This window comes from Phyllostomus hastatus, unplaced genomic scaffold (assembly GCF_019186645.2).
Source record: "Phyllostomus hastatus isolate PE091 unplaced genomic scaffold, TTU_PhHast_1.1 phas_scaffold_501, whole genome shotgun sequence".
NCBI classification, from domain to species: Eukaryota; Metazoa; Chordata; class Mammalia; order Chiroptera; family Phyllostomidae; genus Phyllostomus; species Phyllostomus hastatus.
Window position 1 is genome coordinate 12696883 of NW_025334033.1, and position 18644 is coordinate 12715526.

The 18644-nt window shown below is 37.7% G+C and overlaps 1 protein-coding gene across 2 annotated transcripts in view; it reads right to left on the reverse strand.

The window, feature by feature from the left end:
• Positions 1-18473, reverse strand: part of SLC30A4 (solute carrier family 30 member 4) — a 30263-nt gene extending 11790 nt beyond the window's left edge. Inside the window, exons 1-2 of one of the 2 annotated variants that reach the window (XM_045822225.1) lie at positions 17648-18473; positions 13612-13758 (exon numbers count right to left, since the gene is read on the reverse strand). In XM_045822225.1, coding sequence (XP_045678181.1) covers positions 13612-13758; positions 17648-18038 — 538 coding nt within the window. In that variant the 5' untranslated portion in view covers positions 18039-18473. The remainder of the gene's footprint in view (positions 1-13611; positions 13759-17647) is intronic. The other variant, XM_045822224.1, reaches the window with a different exon arrangement.
• Positions 18474-18644: the final 171 nt, after the last annotated feature.

An 18644-nucleotide genomic window follows, 5' to 3' on the forward strand; every position in this document is an offset into this window, starting at 1 on the left:
TATAGTGTAGAAATAATTTTATATCTTTTCAAAATAACAAAAATAGGCAATGTGAAATATATATTAAAATAATTAACCAATATTATTATATAAAACAAGTGTTGACACTCAAAACAAGAAAATACTTTTAAAGAAAATTTTTCCTTTAGAGGCAACAGACATTAATCCTGTTAAGTGTTAACAGGTGGAAGAATCTGGAAAACTGTAATGTGGGTCAACTCATCGTTCAAAGGTTCTAGGCAGTTCAAGTACTGGACTTTGATACACTTTTATTCCAACCTATAAATTACCAGACAGGAAAATTATCTAGAAGTTATAAGCTGTTTCCTGAAGACATCTCATTAATTTAGATAAAACTCCAATAAAATCTTGTGCCTTAAAGAAATGTTGGGATAAAACAAAAAACACAATTACCAGTTGAAATCATGGTACACCTATTCCTGACATGCTAATAATGATCATATTTCAAAAGAGGTGCAGGGCTGAAGGAGACAGAGAAAAGACCAGTGGAGACATGCAAAGCGGTGGAGAGACAACCATATTAAGCCCAGACTTTAAACTCCTAGAGGACATGGCCAAGTGACATTCCATGTCCTATTTACCATAGCACTCAGCAGGGTGGCTGCCACGTAGCAGGTACTCAAATACTTATGATAAATTTTTAGAATGAAGTTAGGTTGAGCATGGTAAGATAAAAGGGAATACAAATTAAGGTTAAGCTGAATATGAATAATAGGTTATCGCAGTCACGGATTATCTGCAGTTTCCCTTTCTGTGGTTTCAGTTATCCACAAACAACCTTGGTCCAAAAATATTAAATGGGGAATTCAGATATAAACAATTCATAAGTTTTAAATTGTGCACCATTTTTAGTATGATGAAATCTCACACTGTCCCACTCTGTCCCACCTAAGACGTGAATCATCCTTTTACCCAGCATACCCGTGCTGTCGGTCTGAGCTTCCTGACTGGTCACTGGGCAGTCCTCTTAGTTCTCAGACCAGTTATCTCACACACACACACACACACACACACACACACACACACCACATTCATGTAACTTTATCATAGTATATTGTTATAATTGTTCTACTTTATTATTTATTGTTGTTAATCTGTTGCTGTGACTAATTTATAAATTAAACTTTATCATAGGTAAGTATATATAGGGTTTGATACTAGCCACAGTTTTAGGCATCCACTGGGGGTCTTGGAATATAGCCTCTGCAGATAAGGGGGGACTACTGTATTTATTAAATACCCCAAAACAAAAAGTAAGTAGGTTAAAAGAGAAGAATTAAGCCAAATACAAGGCATAAAACACATGAATTTCTTAAGTTATAGCTGCTGATGGTAAAATATACATATAGGTAATGTAAAGAAAGAAGAAAAAATTTAAAAATGTAAACTGTAAAGTCTCATGTACTAGTGCTTACAAAAGTGAACTTTAATTCTCTTTAAAATTGTTATTTAAAAAATACCAATCCTTCTCAAACTATTCCAAAAAAAGAAAATGTCAAGGTTGAACTAGCAGTTAGGCCACCACAGCTTTTACGGTAGCTTAATCAAATTTTACAGATGGAATTATAAAGCAATACACTTTATATTTATATTCATAGCTATACAAATTAATGACAGAGAGATATGATTGCTTATGCAAATCTATAATCAATAATTAAAAATACTTTCAAACACCCTATTATTAAGTTGAACATACTTTCCAGTTTTCCCACAACAGTCCCAATTTCTGCCTTTGTCCTTGCATAATTATTAAAAGTGCCCCATTTCAGCCCTGACCAGGTGGCTCAGTTGATGGGAGCATCATCTCACATACCAAAAGGCTGTGGGTTCGATTCTTGGTCAGGGGACATACCTAGGTTGCAGGTTTGATTCCTGGTCTGGGCAAGTATAAGAGGCAACTGATTGATGTTTTTTTCTCACATTGTTTCTTCCTTTCTTTCTTTTTCCTCTCTTTCCCCCACACCCTTCCTCCCTCTCACATCAATGTTTCCCTCCCTCCCTTTCTTCCCTCCTCTCTCTCTCAAATCAATAAACATCTGGTAAGAATTAATAAAAAAAAAGTGCCCATTTCACTCTGAAAAGTGTCATGATTTGGATGATGTTATACAGTTACCCTAGTAGGTCTGCCAAATAAAATACTGGGTGCCCAGTTAAATTTGCATTTCAGATAAAAAACAAATAATATTTTAGTGTTAAGTATGTCCTATGCAATGTTTCAGACAAAACAGGCATGTGTGTTATGCACACACTAAATTGGGTGAGCCCACATCCCAGTGATAATTCACCTAAACACTTAAAATCACCTTTTTGTGAACCTTCAGGTATGGCAAAACCATCTTCAGATAAAGTAAAATGAAAGTCAAACTAAAACATAAACACAATTCTTTGGCAAGGAGGATTTCCCTTAGAAGGCCCACTAGGAACTGAAAATGCAGTTTTCCACAACACAGTAGCATAAAAAGGATCCCAATGCCTGCCCACAGTTAAGAGTAATAGAATTCAGCTGATTGCTAGAGATTCTCAAAGGACGTATTAGGATCCTGCTCTCAATGCTATCCCTTTTTCAGCAATTAATAAGGAATGTGCCTCACAGCTAGTTCCCTTTTTGAAAAGCAAAGACATTCATCTGTTAGTTTTTATTCTAATTACCCACAAAAACATCTTTGAGCCAGAAAACTGATAAATGCAACAGTGGAAAACACCCAAAATTTTAAGTTGATTTTTAGGGCTGAGATTTAGAATTGAGAAGTATAAGGCACATATAACACCACATAGCTAAAAATGCTAACAGTAAATAGTAATATGGCTATTTATTCTAATAAAAAACAAAAAGTTCTTTCATTGTGAATAAATTAAACTTTGGTGAAATATGAATAGGACTAATTAGTGTTTAAATTTTTGCCCTAGCATTTTTAACATGATGGAATGCAGATAAACATAGGCAAGATATATTTTCCCCCCACAATGTTTAACAGAGAGGGAAGTTTTCTATCAACAATGAAATTATGACTTGCTCCAATCTTCTCATTCTTGCTTTGGGTTGCTCTCTGTTCACGTAACGTACAATAAAGTTTTTCAAGACAAAGGAGTACATAACATGTTCACATCTTTCCTTTTCTAAAGCAGACACAGGAACTTTCACAATGGAAACCCTAAATTTCCGCAGAAGTTATTACCCCATTAGCTTTAGGTAAACTTGACTGAATGGAAATTTAGCAAAAATGAAAAACTCTTGAAAGAGATTTTTATGGAAATTCTAGAAAACTATTATTATAGTAGTTCTAACATATTTTGTTACTTTATAAACAAAGAAATAACTGCACCTGGCTCAATTGTAGCTTTGGAGGAGGGGGTAAGATAAATGAGTGTTTTTTGTTATAATATCACTTGGGTCTTTTTATTCAGCTGAAATATAAACAAATGTTTATGGTTAATGATCTAATAGAGACCAAAACACACTGTGAATTTCACACACAATGTGAATAAACAGTTTTGGTTTGAATGGCCAATAAATGGTAACAAAAAGTTAAATGGGAGAGAACAGATGATTATTAAATTTTGCTAGTACTATAAAATATAAAAAAATGTTTACTGTACATTTTAACACATCTATAAATTGCCAAACTAGAGGTTTTCAAGGTTCATAAGAAAAAGAGAGTTCTTTGCTGTCTTCCTTTGTTATTCTCCATCACAGTACCTTATTCTTTCTCTTTATAGCATTTAATACAATTTGTAATTATGTTGTGTTTGTGTAACATATTTACTGCCTGTCTCCCCACACTATGCTATTGTTCATTCACTTAATGGGTAACTACTGAGTGCCTACGCAGTGAATGAGTAACAATTTGCTACAACTGTGTAAAACCACACTCAATCCAAGCATATTTGCTTTTTTATGAGTGTTGCTCAGATGCACTGGCTTGCCGTGTTAACTTTGCTAATGCTATGATGCCAGTAATGAATACATTTCCCTTGAATTATGTAACACTTGTCTTTCTATTGCCTCAAAGAACTATACACAGCACACATCTAAAGACAGATTTCAGAGGTCTATAAAAATCAATTGAGAAGGAAAGTGGAGATACATTCTCTCCTCCACTTCCTTTTATGCCATTTCTCTTTCTTACCTCTTTCCAATAGAAGATAGGAAGGAAATAGAAGAATCGGTGAGATGTATTGGATTTGCCTAGGATTCCAAACTAATATTTGTATTTCAACTCAGCCACAGACAACTTGATGGCACTCAGGCTAAAGACATCATAGGATTTTCAGGGGCCCACTCTTGCCACCAGAATGTCAAGCTAAACTGAAAAGTTTGTCTTTGGACCCTCTCATCTCCTATTCTAAATAATCTCCTCTTTTCTGCCTTCTTACCACTCCTTCGATCCACAGCCAAGGTGCCCTGAGTCCTCCGAGGTGACTTTAGGCTATGCTACAATTGACTACCTCACTCATGCCTTCTGCCTCAATAAAAACTCTAAATTCTAGGAAGTACCTGTTCTTTCCTATAGATGTTCATGTGATACAAATTAATTCTCATTAAGATGTGAATAATGAGTAGGCATAACTCGTCAGGGACGGGAGGAAGTTGTTAAAATGAATCAGTAACTAGAGAGAAGAATCTTTTTTTTTGGCTGCATGTATGGGGGAACAGATTTTTTAGCTGAATACTTTCTGCTCCTTTAACATTAGGAAATAAAATAAAAAACTATATAGAATTATCATTATAATCATATGCCTCCCCCAGAACAACAATCATCTGCCAGATCCACCAAGGCCTTTGCTCAGTAGAATTATACACTGTTACAAAAGACTCCTACACTGTCACCTTGCCATTAACCTAGGCTGATGATTTGTGTTACTGAAGTGTGTATCGTGCTTTTTATTTCAAATACAGACAACTCTGCTTGCTACAGTCTTTTCATGTGATCACTATCTTTGATCCATGCGGCCTCTTCCACCCAAGAACTGAAAGAAAGACCATATAAATAAGTTGATTACACTCATAATCCACAGAGAAGGGTAAACGAAAGCAAGCAAGCACGGGATGGGACTGTTCTCTGTAGAACAGCATGTCCCCTTGGATGGGGAGATGGTGCCATTCCTCCTAAGGAGTAGTGGGATTTCTCCCACCATGCGGTTTCATTAAGTGCTAAGTTTTATTGACTTCCAGAATAAGATGGCATACCTGCAGAAAAAATAAATGTAGGTGTTTAAAAATAACTCACATATGGTTTCTACCCCCCTCTCCCTTGTCCCACAAAAGAGCTGCCACTGTAGCTCCCTGAAAGGAATAAGGAAATGAAAAGAAAAGAAAAAGAAAAACCAAATTATTTTACACAATCTGAGTCCACATGAAAAACAGGGAAGTACCAACAGAGTGGAACTGATTCCCGGCAGCCACTTGGGCCTCTCTTCAAATCTACAACTAACTTTCTCTCAACTTGACCGAATGACTTTTGCTAAAATAAATTTTGTCGTATTGCCAAAAATGTTACTAAAGACCCGAGTCAAAAAGCACATCTTTTAAAATTGTTATTTAACCATCAGGTTGACTCACCTCACTTTTCTTCTACTACCTAGCTGAGATAGTTATGCTGAGAGAATAAGAATTCTCATTATGGGGAGAAAGGAAGGCAAGCACAGGTCATTTTGAAGCATGGGTCATCTGAGAGATAGCAAAAGTCTGGGTAAGATGATATACTGGCAGGTAGAAGAGGGAAGGAAAAGATGACTGAAACTAACATTTACTGGATATTTACTCGGTGCCAGGTACCATGTTAGGTACTTAGACCTTACCTTATATATGTTTTACAATTCAATACAAGTATTATCAATCCTTATTTTACAGAAGAAACTCATACTTTGAGAAATTAAATCATTTTCCAAAAGGCCCTATAGCTAGTAAAACTGCAGATTTCAGATTTGAACCAAAGACAACCACAAAACTCTAACAGTGGTAAGTACCCAAACAAACAAGACCAGCCCCTGACTGAGATGAGATAAGGGAGAAGAATCTTCTATCTAATTTCTGAATTAGTCAAAAGGTCCTATAGGTCAGGCTGTACCACCTACCTATGTTATGGATCAAACAAATTTGTAGTCTAGTTTCTGAAAATGACCACAGTTTCAGAATTATAGATAAGTGTTTTCAAGTCCCAAATATTTTAATCCCAAAATTTCAAAAATACCTGTACCCCGAGTTTGTACATTGATTTGATTTACCCCAAACAAAGGATTTGAGGATCATGAGCTATACTAAATTATCTGTTTCACAGTTTTCATATTCTTATTTATTCAGCCTGAATTTGCAACAATTCAATTAATAGTCTCATATACAGCATTTACTAGTGTCAGATACACAAAGTTTAATATTATCTGTTCCTGTTCTTATTTAATTCATGGTCCAGAAGGAGATACAGTTGTATAAAAACAACTATACAAATGTGATAAATGCTATTATGGACATAGAAAGTGTTATATGAGAAAACAAAAAGGACATAAACTAAGAAAATGATACTACTAGTCTGACTATCATTCACAGATACACCTCCAGGTCTTATATGGTATGCTGCCTTTTGCATAAGAAAGGATGGCAGAGAGCGGGATATGAACATGTATAGTATATATTTGCTTATACTTTCAAAAAGAAATACTGTGAGGGTAGACCAGAAACTAATTTATGTTTTTAAGGGTTTTATTTATTTATTTTTAGAGAGAGGGGAAGGGAGAGAGAACAGGGAGAGAATGTGTCTCATGTACCCCTACTGGGGACCTTGCCCTTAACCCAGGCATGTGCCCTGACTGGGAATCATATCAGAGACCCTTTGGTTTGCAGGCTGGCACCCAATCCACTTAGCCACACCAGCTAGGACAAGACACTAATTTAAATGGTTACTAATATGCAGTGGGGTGGGAGGCTGGGTTGGAGGGACATAATTCAAGGAAGACTTCTCTACAAATCTTTTAAAAATAATTTAACTTTTGCAACATGTTTTACATATTTACAAAATAAGTCAACAAAGAAAAAACCAACCTGTCCTACCCCCATAAACCAAACAAAAAAATTAACAGTAGTAACAAACCAGAAGTTTTCTAGGGGGATTCCTTCCCCAACTCTGGGTATTTGAGGTCACATTCTTTAAATGTGTCCAATGTAGATACACCTTCCCCGACAGAACTTCGGGATTACTTGTTAAGCAGTAGTCTTTTGTGGAACATAGGGACAGCCACTGCTTTGGTTTATAGCTTTATTCAATTCTACATATCTTTTTTGTCTTTTTCATGCTCCACAAGTCACCATTAGGTTTTTCTCCCATTACTTCCATCACTACTACAAAGAACAGAATAAGTGAAATAAGTTCTATATCTAGATAGAACCTCATAAGATTTTGGAATACAAAGAAGATCCAAAAGGGCCCTTCTACTGTGAAGGCTGAGTTCCTCCTCAGCTCTGGAAAAATATTCATCTATCTATATCTTAACAATTCTCTTCCTTTTACTTTTTAAAATTACTTAAAATTTAGATAAAAGTCACATAATCTAAAATTTACCATTTTAACAATTTTAAAGTGTACAATTCATTGGCTTTTAATATAAGCACAAGGTTATGCAACAATCACTACTAACTCCAGAATGTGCTCATGACCTCAAAAAGAAATTCTATACCCATTACGCAGTCACTCCTTTTTATTTTTTAAGTTCTCTTTTTCCGAGGTTCTTAATAGTATTACTTTGAACACCCTAGATTGCTCTTTTGTAGTTTTTAACTTTTTCCTCCTGTTTTTATCTTTTTGTTCTATATTGTGAGAGACTTTCTTGATTATATTTTCTAGTCCTATTGGCAAAATTTTTTTTAATTTCAGCAATATTTTAGTTTCAAAAAGCTTTTTCTTATGTTTTTCAAAATATTTGTTTTATTGTTCTGAGTATATTAATAAGATAACTTAAAACATAACTTAAAATTTGTCCCTCAAATTACCTCTCTTTTCTCTAGGACCAAGTTTTCTATCAGTTTTGTTCTTTTTCTTTCATGCTGCTGGTTTTTCTCACTTGTCAAAAATCTTGGTTGTCCATTCACATTTAGTGCAGAAGAACAGGGGAACTATCTTTGTAAAAAGGAAATGCCAGAAGGATAAGCCATCAACTAATAAAAATCATTACTAATAAGGGGTGTAGGGCAGGGCAGCCTAGGACAAGATTATTATTGTACCGAACTTTAGGGTGAGTAGGAACGAAGCTGTAAGGCTGCAGAACCCTGATTCTAGTACGAAAAAGACTTCTTTTGGAGAATCAACATCTACACTAGAAGGCTTAGCTTTCCCCAAATATCTTGTTCAATTTCTTTCTAGAAGAACTATTTTACAGTGGGGGAAATGCAGGCTGCTTGAGTGAAGGTGGGGGTGGGGAGGAAGGTAGGAGCATAGTGGGAGCAGTTTCCTATTTATAGTCATTTAATTAATTTTCCTTGTTTTTAGTCCCCGTTCTCACTTCTGATCATCTCTGTCCGAGCCTTCTTTGGAGATCTGTTGGGCTGGTCCAGTTCCTGGCTCAGTGTACTCTAGGCTTGTTATTTCTTGGCTTGTTTTTTTCCTTCAATCCCCTCCCATCTATTTTCTAACTTCCAGAGATTTCTGGAAATTTCTTGTTTACCAGTGACCCAACCATTTGCTTCTCTCTGTTGTTCTGGTACTTTTTATTTCAATGGACGGTCAGGACCGACTGGACTCAAATGATGATCTCTAGTCCAATGTCTTGAACTTAGCACTTTTAAGGAAAGGGAAAGATCTGGCTTTCTGTAGAAATTTTCAGAGACACAATAGGACCAGTCAGTTCTATTTTCTCTCATTTTTTTTTCATAGTGCTTATCATCTATGAGTACACAAAGTGACTATCTGGATAAATACTAAGTACAGCCAAACCTCGGTTCTCTAACATCTTGGTTCTTGAACAATTCAGTTCCCAACCAAGTTGTTCATGGAAAAAATGTCTCAGTGGTCTAACTGAACTTTGGGTCTTCATTCTCTATCTGACAGCCCTTTCATGCTGATACCTGTATGATCAGTCACTTGTCTCTCAGGTAAAAAAGGAAATTTGGTTTTCAAACAAATTGCTTCTTGAACAGTTTTCTGGAAAGAGATAAATTTGAGAACCAAGGTTCCACTACACTTCTTTGATATTTAATAGAATTTTCACCATTACTGGTTTTTAACTAATATGCAGGACTTTTATGTTCTGTTACTGCATGTTTCTGCGGTGGAGTGCCACTGCCTTCATTAGAGTTCCAAGGGGTCTATATCCTAAAAGAGGTTAAGAACCACAGAACTATTAAATGAAACATACTCTCTCAAATAGTGCTAGAGGGTAAAAGTCCCCATTCCATAATGCTGTTTTAGATCTTAAAATGCAGGTGCTTAAATCATAAAAAATATAAAGTTTGAAAATAATTTTAAACTTGTTAAAAAAAACTCCAGGTCAATCAATTAAAAAATGAATGTATAATATGTTGGAAAGTAGTGGGGTTTCCTTTAGGAACACATCCAAATGCATTATGCAGTGGCTTTAAAAATGACAGAAAACCTCACTCAGGGCTTTAGCTCTTTTGTGCAGCAGTTGAGAGTGCCAAGGCGTGAGATACTAGATAATTTCCCAACCAGATGGCTTGGATAGCTACTTGGAATATAGCTATTCAACTACAGTGTCAAATTATATAATAGAATATCCAGTGATTACATTTTAGAAGACCTAGATGTTGAGTTAATATTAGGCTAAAAAGTAACAACAAAGGGGAGGAACTGATAGATACATTAGCCAAGAGTGTCAGTGTCTCCACAAAATAAAATGACAGTATGTTAATTCTCGTTCTTTAAGACAGGTTTTGCTGAAGCTACCTAAATGTCAATGTTTGGGTTCTAAGCAAATGACATGTAGACATATGGCACTTCATATGAGTCCAGGCAATTATCTTATATTTTTTAAATAAGCAAAAATTTAAAAACAGTAAGACAGCAAGAAACACAGTTGTGTATGATTACATGATTTAACCTCAGTTAAATATTAATATTTGTTAAAAATAGAAAAATAAAATATGTGCATTAAAACATGGTAAAAGAATAATTTATTCATTGGGGAAGAAGTTATTGAGATATGCATAGGGACCACTGCAATGGAATTCTGCAGTTGGGGAGAGAGTTTGGGCTCAACTCTGAATATTGTGTGGGCAAGTAGGAATTATAGACAAGAAGCAGGGTGGGAGTCTGTGTACAGAAAATTACTAGGAGGAAATAGGAGTAAGCGGGATTCTGGTTAAACTGACCTAACAGAATTCTTGCTGAAGACAAGTCATCACTTGGGGGCAACCCATAAGATATTGAGAGTGGGAGGTTCTGTTAAATTGGCTTACGCAAGGTTCTTGCTAAAATTAGATTTTACAAGGAAGTGCACAGATGGGCTTCAGAGAAGGTTCAGGAGACTTGAATGAAATCTGGTAAAGCAAAGATCTCTGTCAGCATTCACAGAATTATATTGATAAAATGGCCTCAATGAAGGTCAGCCACAGAGTATACTCATATGTTATATGTATTATAGTAATGCTTAAAATCTGGGCTATAGTAGCCTTGGTTGGAATAACCTAAGTGAAAGAAATTAATTAAGTAGATTCATTCATTAATTAAACCCACATGGTTTTGCTTGGTTCAATAAATAGAAGATGAATTTCTTCCTGATAACATCTTCAGGAAGTAGGGAACACATTTAAAAATTAATGATTACCAAATAATTTTTTAAATTGTGTTTTTTTGATTATGCTATTACAGTTATCCCAATTTTGCCCCCCCTTCTCCCCCTCCACTAAGCTCTTCCCACACCCTCAGGCAATCCTCACACCATTGTTCATGTCCATAGGTCACGTGTACAAGTTCTTTGGCTACTCCATTTCCTATACTGTACTTTACATCCCCATGACTATTCTGTAACTACCTATTTGTATTCCTCAATCCCCTCACTTCCTCACCTACTCCCCTACATCCCCATCCCATCTGGCAACCATCAAAACACACTGCGTGTTCATGATTCTGTCTCTGTTCTTCTTGTTTTCTTAGTTTCTTTTTTAGATTCAATTGTTAATAGTGTTGCATTTTTTTCCATTTTATTGTTCATAGTTTTGATTTTTTTTTCTTACATAAATTCCTTTAACATTTCATATAATAATGGATTGGTGATGATGAACTCCTTTAGTTTTTTCTGGGAAGCTTTTTATCTGCCCTTTGATTCTAAGTGATAGCTTTGCTGCATAGAACAATCGTGATCGTAGGTCCTTGCTTTTCATGATTTGGAGTATTTCTTCCCTCTCCCTTCTTGCCTGCAAAGTTTCTTTTGAGAAATCAGCTGAAAGTCTTATGAGAACTCCCTTGTAGGTAACTACTTTTTCCTTGCTAGTTTTAAGATTCTCTCCTTATCTTTAACCTTTGGCATTTTAATTATGATGTGTCTTGGGGGGAGCCTCTTTGCATCCATCTTGTTTGGGACTCTCTGTGCTTCCTGGACTTTTATGTCTATTTCCTTCACCAAATTATGAAGTTTTCTTTCATTATTTTTGAAATAGATTTCCAATATCTTGCTCTTTCTCTTCTTCTGGCACCCCTATGATGCGAATGTTGGAATGCTTAAAGTTGTCCCAGAGGTTGCTTACACTATACTCATTTCTTTGGATTCTCTTTTCTTCTTGTTGTTCTGATTGGTTGTTTTTTGCTTTCTTATATTCCAAACTATTGATTTGATTCTCGGCTTCATTCACTCTACTGTTGTTTCCCTGTAAATTATTCTTTATTTCAATTAGTGTATACTTCATTTCTGACTGGATCCTTTTTATGCTGTTGGGGTCCTCACTAAATTCCTTGAGCCTCCTTATAACCAGTGTTTTGAACTCTGCATCTGATAAATTGCTTATCTCCATTTTGTTTAGTTCTTTTTCTTCTGGACTTTCAATTTGTTCTTTCATTTGGACCATGGTTTTTTTTTTGGTTTTTTTTTTTTGTCTCTTCATTTTGGCAGCCTCCCTGTATTTGTTTCTATATTAGGTCGAGCTGTCTTGATAGCATGGCCTAATGTAGTAGTTGTCCTGTAGTGTCCAGTGGCACAACCTCCCCTATTACCCAAGCTGGGTACCCCTATTGCTCAAGGTATGCCCTTGGTATAGGCTGAGTATACCGTCCTCTTGTAGTTGAATCTTGGTTGCTGTAGGCAGGTCAACATGAGGGGTTTTCCCAGGTCACTCAGTTGCAAGGAATGGCTGTGACCACTAACCACCAACCTCCACCCTCCATGGAGGGTCAGTTGTGCAGAGGCAGGGTGGTGGTGGTGCTCTAATGTGGTCTGTAGCTTTCCACTGGCTGTGCAAGTCCTGGGGTTTCTCGGGGTGGTATAGGCCAAGGTCGGCCCCCACCTTTGTTTTTCCTGAGACCATTCTGCCAGTGCTATAAGCAGTCTGAGATGGCTGCTACTTGTACTGGGCTTGGAGATTTCCAGGTGAAGCCAAGTTGTGAACCAAGGTTGGCTGCTGCTAGTGTTGTGCCTGAGGCCCCTTAGTAAGAGGTAAGGGGGCTGGGTATCACTGAGGCCAGCTTTTGCTTGTTTGAGAGGATTTAGGAAGTTGTGAAGCATGAGCCAAGACCAGCCATTCATATGGAAAAAGCTACTGTTAACAGCTGTGAATTGGGTGGGACAGAGCCTCAGGGGATTGCCAGGGCAGGGCAGAGTATTAGCCAGGTTGATGAAGTTTCAGATATGATATCCACCTTCTGGCTCTGTGGCTCTGTCCCCATTTTTGTCAGAGAAAAAGCTGTCCCCCAGCTCTCACTTTAATGCCATACACTTCAGTTCCTCCCAGTATGCCACTGGTGTCTTTCAAGCTGCTACTCCAGTGTTGGAGCTCAGATGCAGTGAGTCTGAGTAAGTTTGTGTGTAGGTTCTTTAAGAGGAACTGCATGAGACTCCAGAAGTTTTTTCCACCAAGTCAACCCCCACTGGTTTATGCAGCCAGAAGCTATGGGGACTTATCTTCCTGGCTCGGAACCCTGGGCTGGGGGTCCTGGTATGGGGCTGGGACTCCTGGCTCCTGAGATATCCCTCCCAAATTTTTATCCACTCCACATGGATGTGGGACCAGCCCATTCCATGTGCCTGCCTCTCTTGCCAGATTGGATGGATGTGGTTTCTTTAATTCTGTAGTTGTCAGATTTCCCTTCAACTTGATTTCTTCTGTTTATGAGTGATGTTTGTTCTATATTTTAGTTGTAAAATTGATGTGGTTGTGAGAGGAGGTGAGCCGCATTTACTTAAGCCACTCTATCTTCACTGGAAGTCCCTCTATCATATAATATTATATGTGTAAAGTGTTTATCTGACTGGGCTGAACGTACATGGGAAGATATACATCTAAAAAAATCATGTTCACCTATTTTTATTTGCTTTGTTCATCTACTTCAACAGAACTTATTACCAGAAAGATTTAAGTTAATCAAAGGTTATATATAGTTCATTGTTGTCTTACCATAAAATTTTTTAAACTAAAAAACCCTCTGAATTACCTACCTAAGCGATGAAATCCAAAGGTGAATCTTTTGGTTGGTGATTTTGAAGACAGCCACAAAGCAAGCAGGGTCAGTATAATAGCACTTAGGTCAGTTAACATATGAAGAGCATCTGTCATGATTGCTAAGCTATTTGCAATGTATCCACCTTAGAGTAAGGACGAGAGGGGAGAAGGAATGAGTTAACTAAAATAACAAATGTAAGCAATCAAGCCAAAAATATGTAACATCCTATAAAACATGAGCTAACTAAATTTTTATCCTATTACAATGAAATCAAGGTACCTGAAATTTTATGCAAAACATTAAATATGCATATATTTTTCTAGCTAGAATGCCCATTTGTGTGAACAGATTTTCTGAGGAGTCAATGACCTTAAAAAGTTAAGAACCATTAAACTGCAGGGTAAAACATGTAAGTTTTGGGTTTTAGCACTACAGCTTTTACTCAATCAACTAATTAAACTATGAGACAGTGAAATTCATAACCACAATATCTAAATATAATAAAGCTGAAGAAAAAGTAGGTATTCACTTGTTTGGGAGGGTTGAACATAAAATTAAACTGAATAAACTCATAAAATATACATTAGTTCTAATAAAAGATAAAAATACCTGATTCATTTGAATACACACAGCAATATCTCCTAATAGAGGGATAAAAGAGATACACAATTACCTTAGTTTATCTTCTTACTTTTCTGTAAAATTTTTTTTAAGTGAAAAAAAATTTTTAATTGTTTTCGTTGCTGAAAACCTCTTTAAAAAAAAAACAACCCTGAATTTCTTTTTTAAAGCAATCTGTTCTTGTTTCATGGGGTACATGATCTTATCTCTGTGGATACTAATTATATTAGTACATTATTATGTCTGACTGTGTCTTAAACAGGTTTTAACTAAGTTCCTTATGTTAGCCTTCTTCTTTACCCACACTTCTAGGAGTATCTGCTGCAACCAATTCTGGGCCTAATTAGGATCTTCTACTACAGTAGTTCTCAACAGTGGTCACCAGATCAGTGGTATCAGTATCTCCTGTGAACTTGTTAGAAATGCAAATTCACAGGCCCTATCCCAGAACTACTTAATTAGAAACTCTGGCCCAGTAATTTATGTTTGAAAAAGTTCTCTAGGTGTTTCTCATGCTTTAGGTTAGTTTGTGGCTTTCCCTACTAATTGCTTAGGGGGTGGCTTTCTTGGGTCTATTAAGTCACTTACGTCATTTATCAATTTCCTTTCTAGTTTCCCAAATTTGTGTTGCTATTGTCCCCTCTCCAGTTTTCTACATCTTTGTGGAGATTATATATATAAATGCCTTTGTTGTAAATTTAAGAGAGGCTTCAGGAGACAGTACAATTAGATGCATGAGTTCATTAGCCATCTTTACCTAGAGGTCTGTTTGCATTCACTTTTTAATCTTTTTCATTTCCAATAAGAATGCAGTTATTAAACCCCAAGAATATTTTAGTTCTCATCTTACTGGATCTCTTGAAGCTTCAAATGGGGTACCTGATGTGGTACCCCAGCCTCTTTCCCTCTTGCTTTCTACATTCCAGCCAAACTGGCCTTCTTTTTAGGTCCTTTTAAAGGGTCTGTTTTAGGACCTTTATAAATGCTGTTCTCTTCACTTGGAAAATTCCTCTACTCCATTTGCTTCCAATAGTAGGAACAACTCCTACTATTCTTTTTTTTTTTTTTTTTTTTTTAATTTTAACTGTATCTGGCTCATACATAACGTATGTCTCACTGGTTACTATGTCTTATAGTAAGTACCTTGTTCTTTTTCTTCTTAGTTCTTAAGACCATTTGACTTCTAAATTTACTTGTGTGTTTATTTGTTTAACATTTGTGTCTTCCATTAGACTAAATGCTTCAGATAGTAGGGATAATACTTCTGTTCTCCACTGTATATCCACATAGCGCAGTGCCTGACATATAGTACTCAAAAAAATACTTGCTGAATGGAAGAATGGACTTTGTCTAAGGTCTCAGAGCAAGGTAGTGGCAAAGCCAGATTCAAAATCATCTCCTCCTTCAGTATTCAAATTACTTCATTTAAAAAATTACTCCATGCTTATAAAAATGCTTTATTTCTAGGTCCTTCTGACATACTTTAATAAACGCTGTACTACATACAATTTAACTCTATATTACATTCTAAACACTATTGTTAATGCCTATCCTAAGTACTAGCATCTGTGTTGTTTAATAAAAGATCTTCGTATTTCAAAATAAAGTCAGTATTTGAAAGGAAATACTTATTGTGGTTTTCGCAAAACATTTGCCAAATGAGAGATTTTAAAAATAGTTAAGTCAGGACAATTATATCTTAATAATCTTTACTTTGGCAAAATAAATTCTAAATTAATTTTACAGGGGAAAATTGTGATTAATGTAATTTTAACTTCAAATACTAAATATTAACAAAAAATCACTACGTCCAAATAACTCAATATTGTAGTTATGTGAATTTGCATAAGTCATTGAATCTTAGTCTGCTAACACCATGCCTTATCTGGCTACAGCTTCACTCCCATCTTTTAATTTCTTCACGGCTTAAGCATTTATAATTCTCTAACACAATAAAAATAAATTCAACAAAAAATTAATGAGTATCTACTCTGTGCCAATCATTGTTCTGGGTGCTGGGAATTCAGCTTGTATTTCAGTAGAGAAAGACAGATATTAAACAAGTAAATACAAGACAAGTAAATATACAAAAAAGATAATCTCAGATGTTGTGGGCTTTTAAAGTTGGGGAGGGAACAAGGGAGAAGGTATACTTTAGTTAATCAGATAAGGTCTCTTAGAGGAGTGTTTTGAGAGGAGACACCAGTAACAAGAAACTTGCCAAGAGAAGATTTGGGCAAAGGCAATCCACATAAATAGTGTTTTTCGAACTGCAGACCTTGCTCTATTTGTGGACCATGAAATCAACTAAGTGGGATGGGACCACAATTGGAAAAATATTAAAACACATCACATGAAATAAAATTTGTTTCAGTTATACATATATTTACATATATGTGTGTACATATACATATGTATGATGCACACCTACACAAGTCACAATGTTCATTGTATTTCCTACTGTAGTGATGTCAAAATAATTTGAAAGCCACTGAGATAGAGGGACCAGCCAGTGTGAAGGCCTTAAGGACAGAAGAGCTTTTGAGTTGTGGCCAGCTTGTCTGAAATGAGCAGTGGGGAGGAGTGATATGAAATGAGGTAGGACGTACATACAACTTTTGGACATTTAACCTCCCACCACCACCTTAAATCTGGATTGCCACCTCTGTCCTTGTCATGTTTCATCATTAAGAGACAACACAGGAAAACGAACTCCCTGCTTTAATGTCACTTTGTAAATGGTCACTAAGATAAATGAGCAGTTACACTGAAGTGACTGTGATATTAGTCTCTAAACAATGAAAAAATAAAACCAAGTTCATAAACTCTGGGGAGCCATTTTCTGGTACCTTTCAGATCCCCCTTATAATGAATAACTTTTGGGTTACTTGTTAGTATTTAATTTTGCAAATCTCTTGGATATAAATCGAGTGGAAAACAGTATAAAGAGGCCACATAAGTCGAATGTACAGAAAAAAATCAAGAGACTGGGACTGGAGATGTGACTCTTCCATTAATTATATAATTTCCTTACAACTAATTTAACCTCTCTGGGCCCTTAGATTCCTTATGTGAAAAAGAAGGCGAAGCAGGTGTTCACTAAGATCCCTTCATACTGTAAAGTTTTATGATTCTAAGTAACTTTAGAATCATGCATTATTTTAACCTGGTGTTTTATCTCAATTCTTTTTTCAAAAGAGGAAGTTATGTAATATACAATGAAGGTATACAATAAATTTATGTTGTACTTAGATTGAGCTGCACTTTGAAACTGTGTGGCCTTTTCACATGACAAGAGATCAGTATCTTGACAAATAACAAGCTTCATGAAAAGACAGTTTAAACCTCAAATCACATGTATCTAAAGCTTGACAAATGGAAATGGCAAGTGAGTTGGCCACACAACTCACCTACAAGTTCTCCAATCATGAAAAGCAAGTACAGAACGGCAGCAATGGTCAGTCTGGTTTTCACTTTTCTCTGCTTCAGCAACTCCCTCCGTTTGCTGCAGTTGTCACAGGGGTCCACCTTCAAACTCAGCTGACTGTTGGTCAAGGGTAAGTCCTGGTCCAGCAAGGAATCATCGTCGGCCTGGAGGGCCAGGTGCGCCCCGTTAATAGGCCTTTCCGGGGTTTCAGAACCGTCATCTGCCACCACAACTCGAAGTTTGTTAAACCGAGAAAGCCCCTCGTCCCCCGCCTCGTCTGAGAAGTCAAAGGCGCTGGTGTCATTTAAAAAGAGCGGCGCATCATCTTTCCGCAGCAGAGATTTGAGGCGCTTCCACGCACCGGATCCGGCCATGGCAGCGGCTGCGCTGCCGCGGCGCCGAACGAACGGCTCCCGGCAGGCGGCCGGCCGGCCGGCGGGCTCCTGCTTCACTGGGGCGCCAGCTCCCGGTGGCACGGCCGTGCGTCTCTACCCATCCTGTGGAAAACGAAGCGTCCTAGATTAAAGGAACTCCATCAGAGCCCACAAGTTCCGAAGCTCCGGGCGGCACCGGGCGCAGGGCCAGCTCGGAGGCGCCGTGGCTCCGCGAGGGGGCGGCGCGTCTCTCTGGGGAGTCACCGAAGGGCGGCCACTCATCTCCCCGCCCCCAGCCGGCTCGGTGGGTCCGGCTAGCTCCGCTCGGCCCGGAGCCGCGGGGCACGCAGCTGATCTCTCGCCTGCAGCGCCCGCAGCTCCCGGCCGGCTCCGCGGGTCTGACAGGTTCGGGGCCGGGAGCCCGAGGCCGTCGCCCCTCCCCGCCCTGCGCGAGACCGCGCGCGCGTGCGCCAGAGCGGCCGCCGGCGAGGCGTGTGACGGAGGGGTAGGCGCGGGGACGCGCGGGCGGCGGCGCGCTGGGCTGAGGTTCCGGGAGGAGCGGGGCAGGGGCGCTCGCCGAGCCTGTCCCGCGTCCCCGCCGGCCTC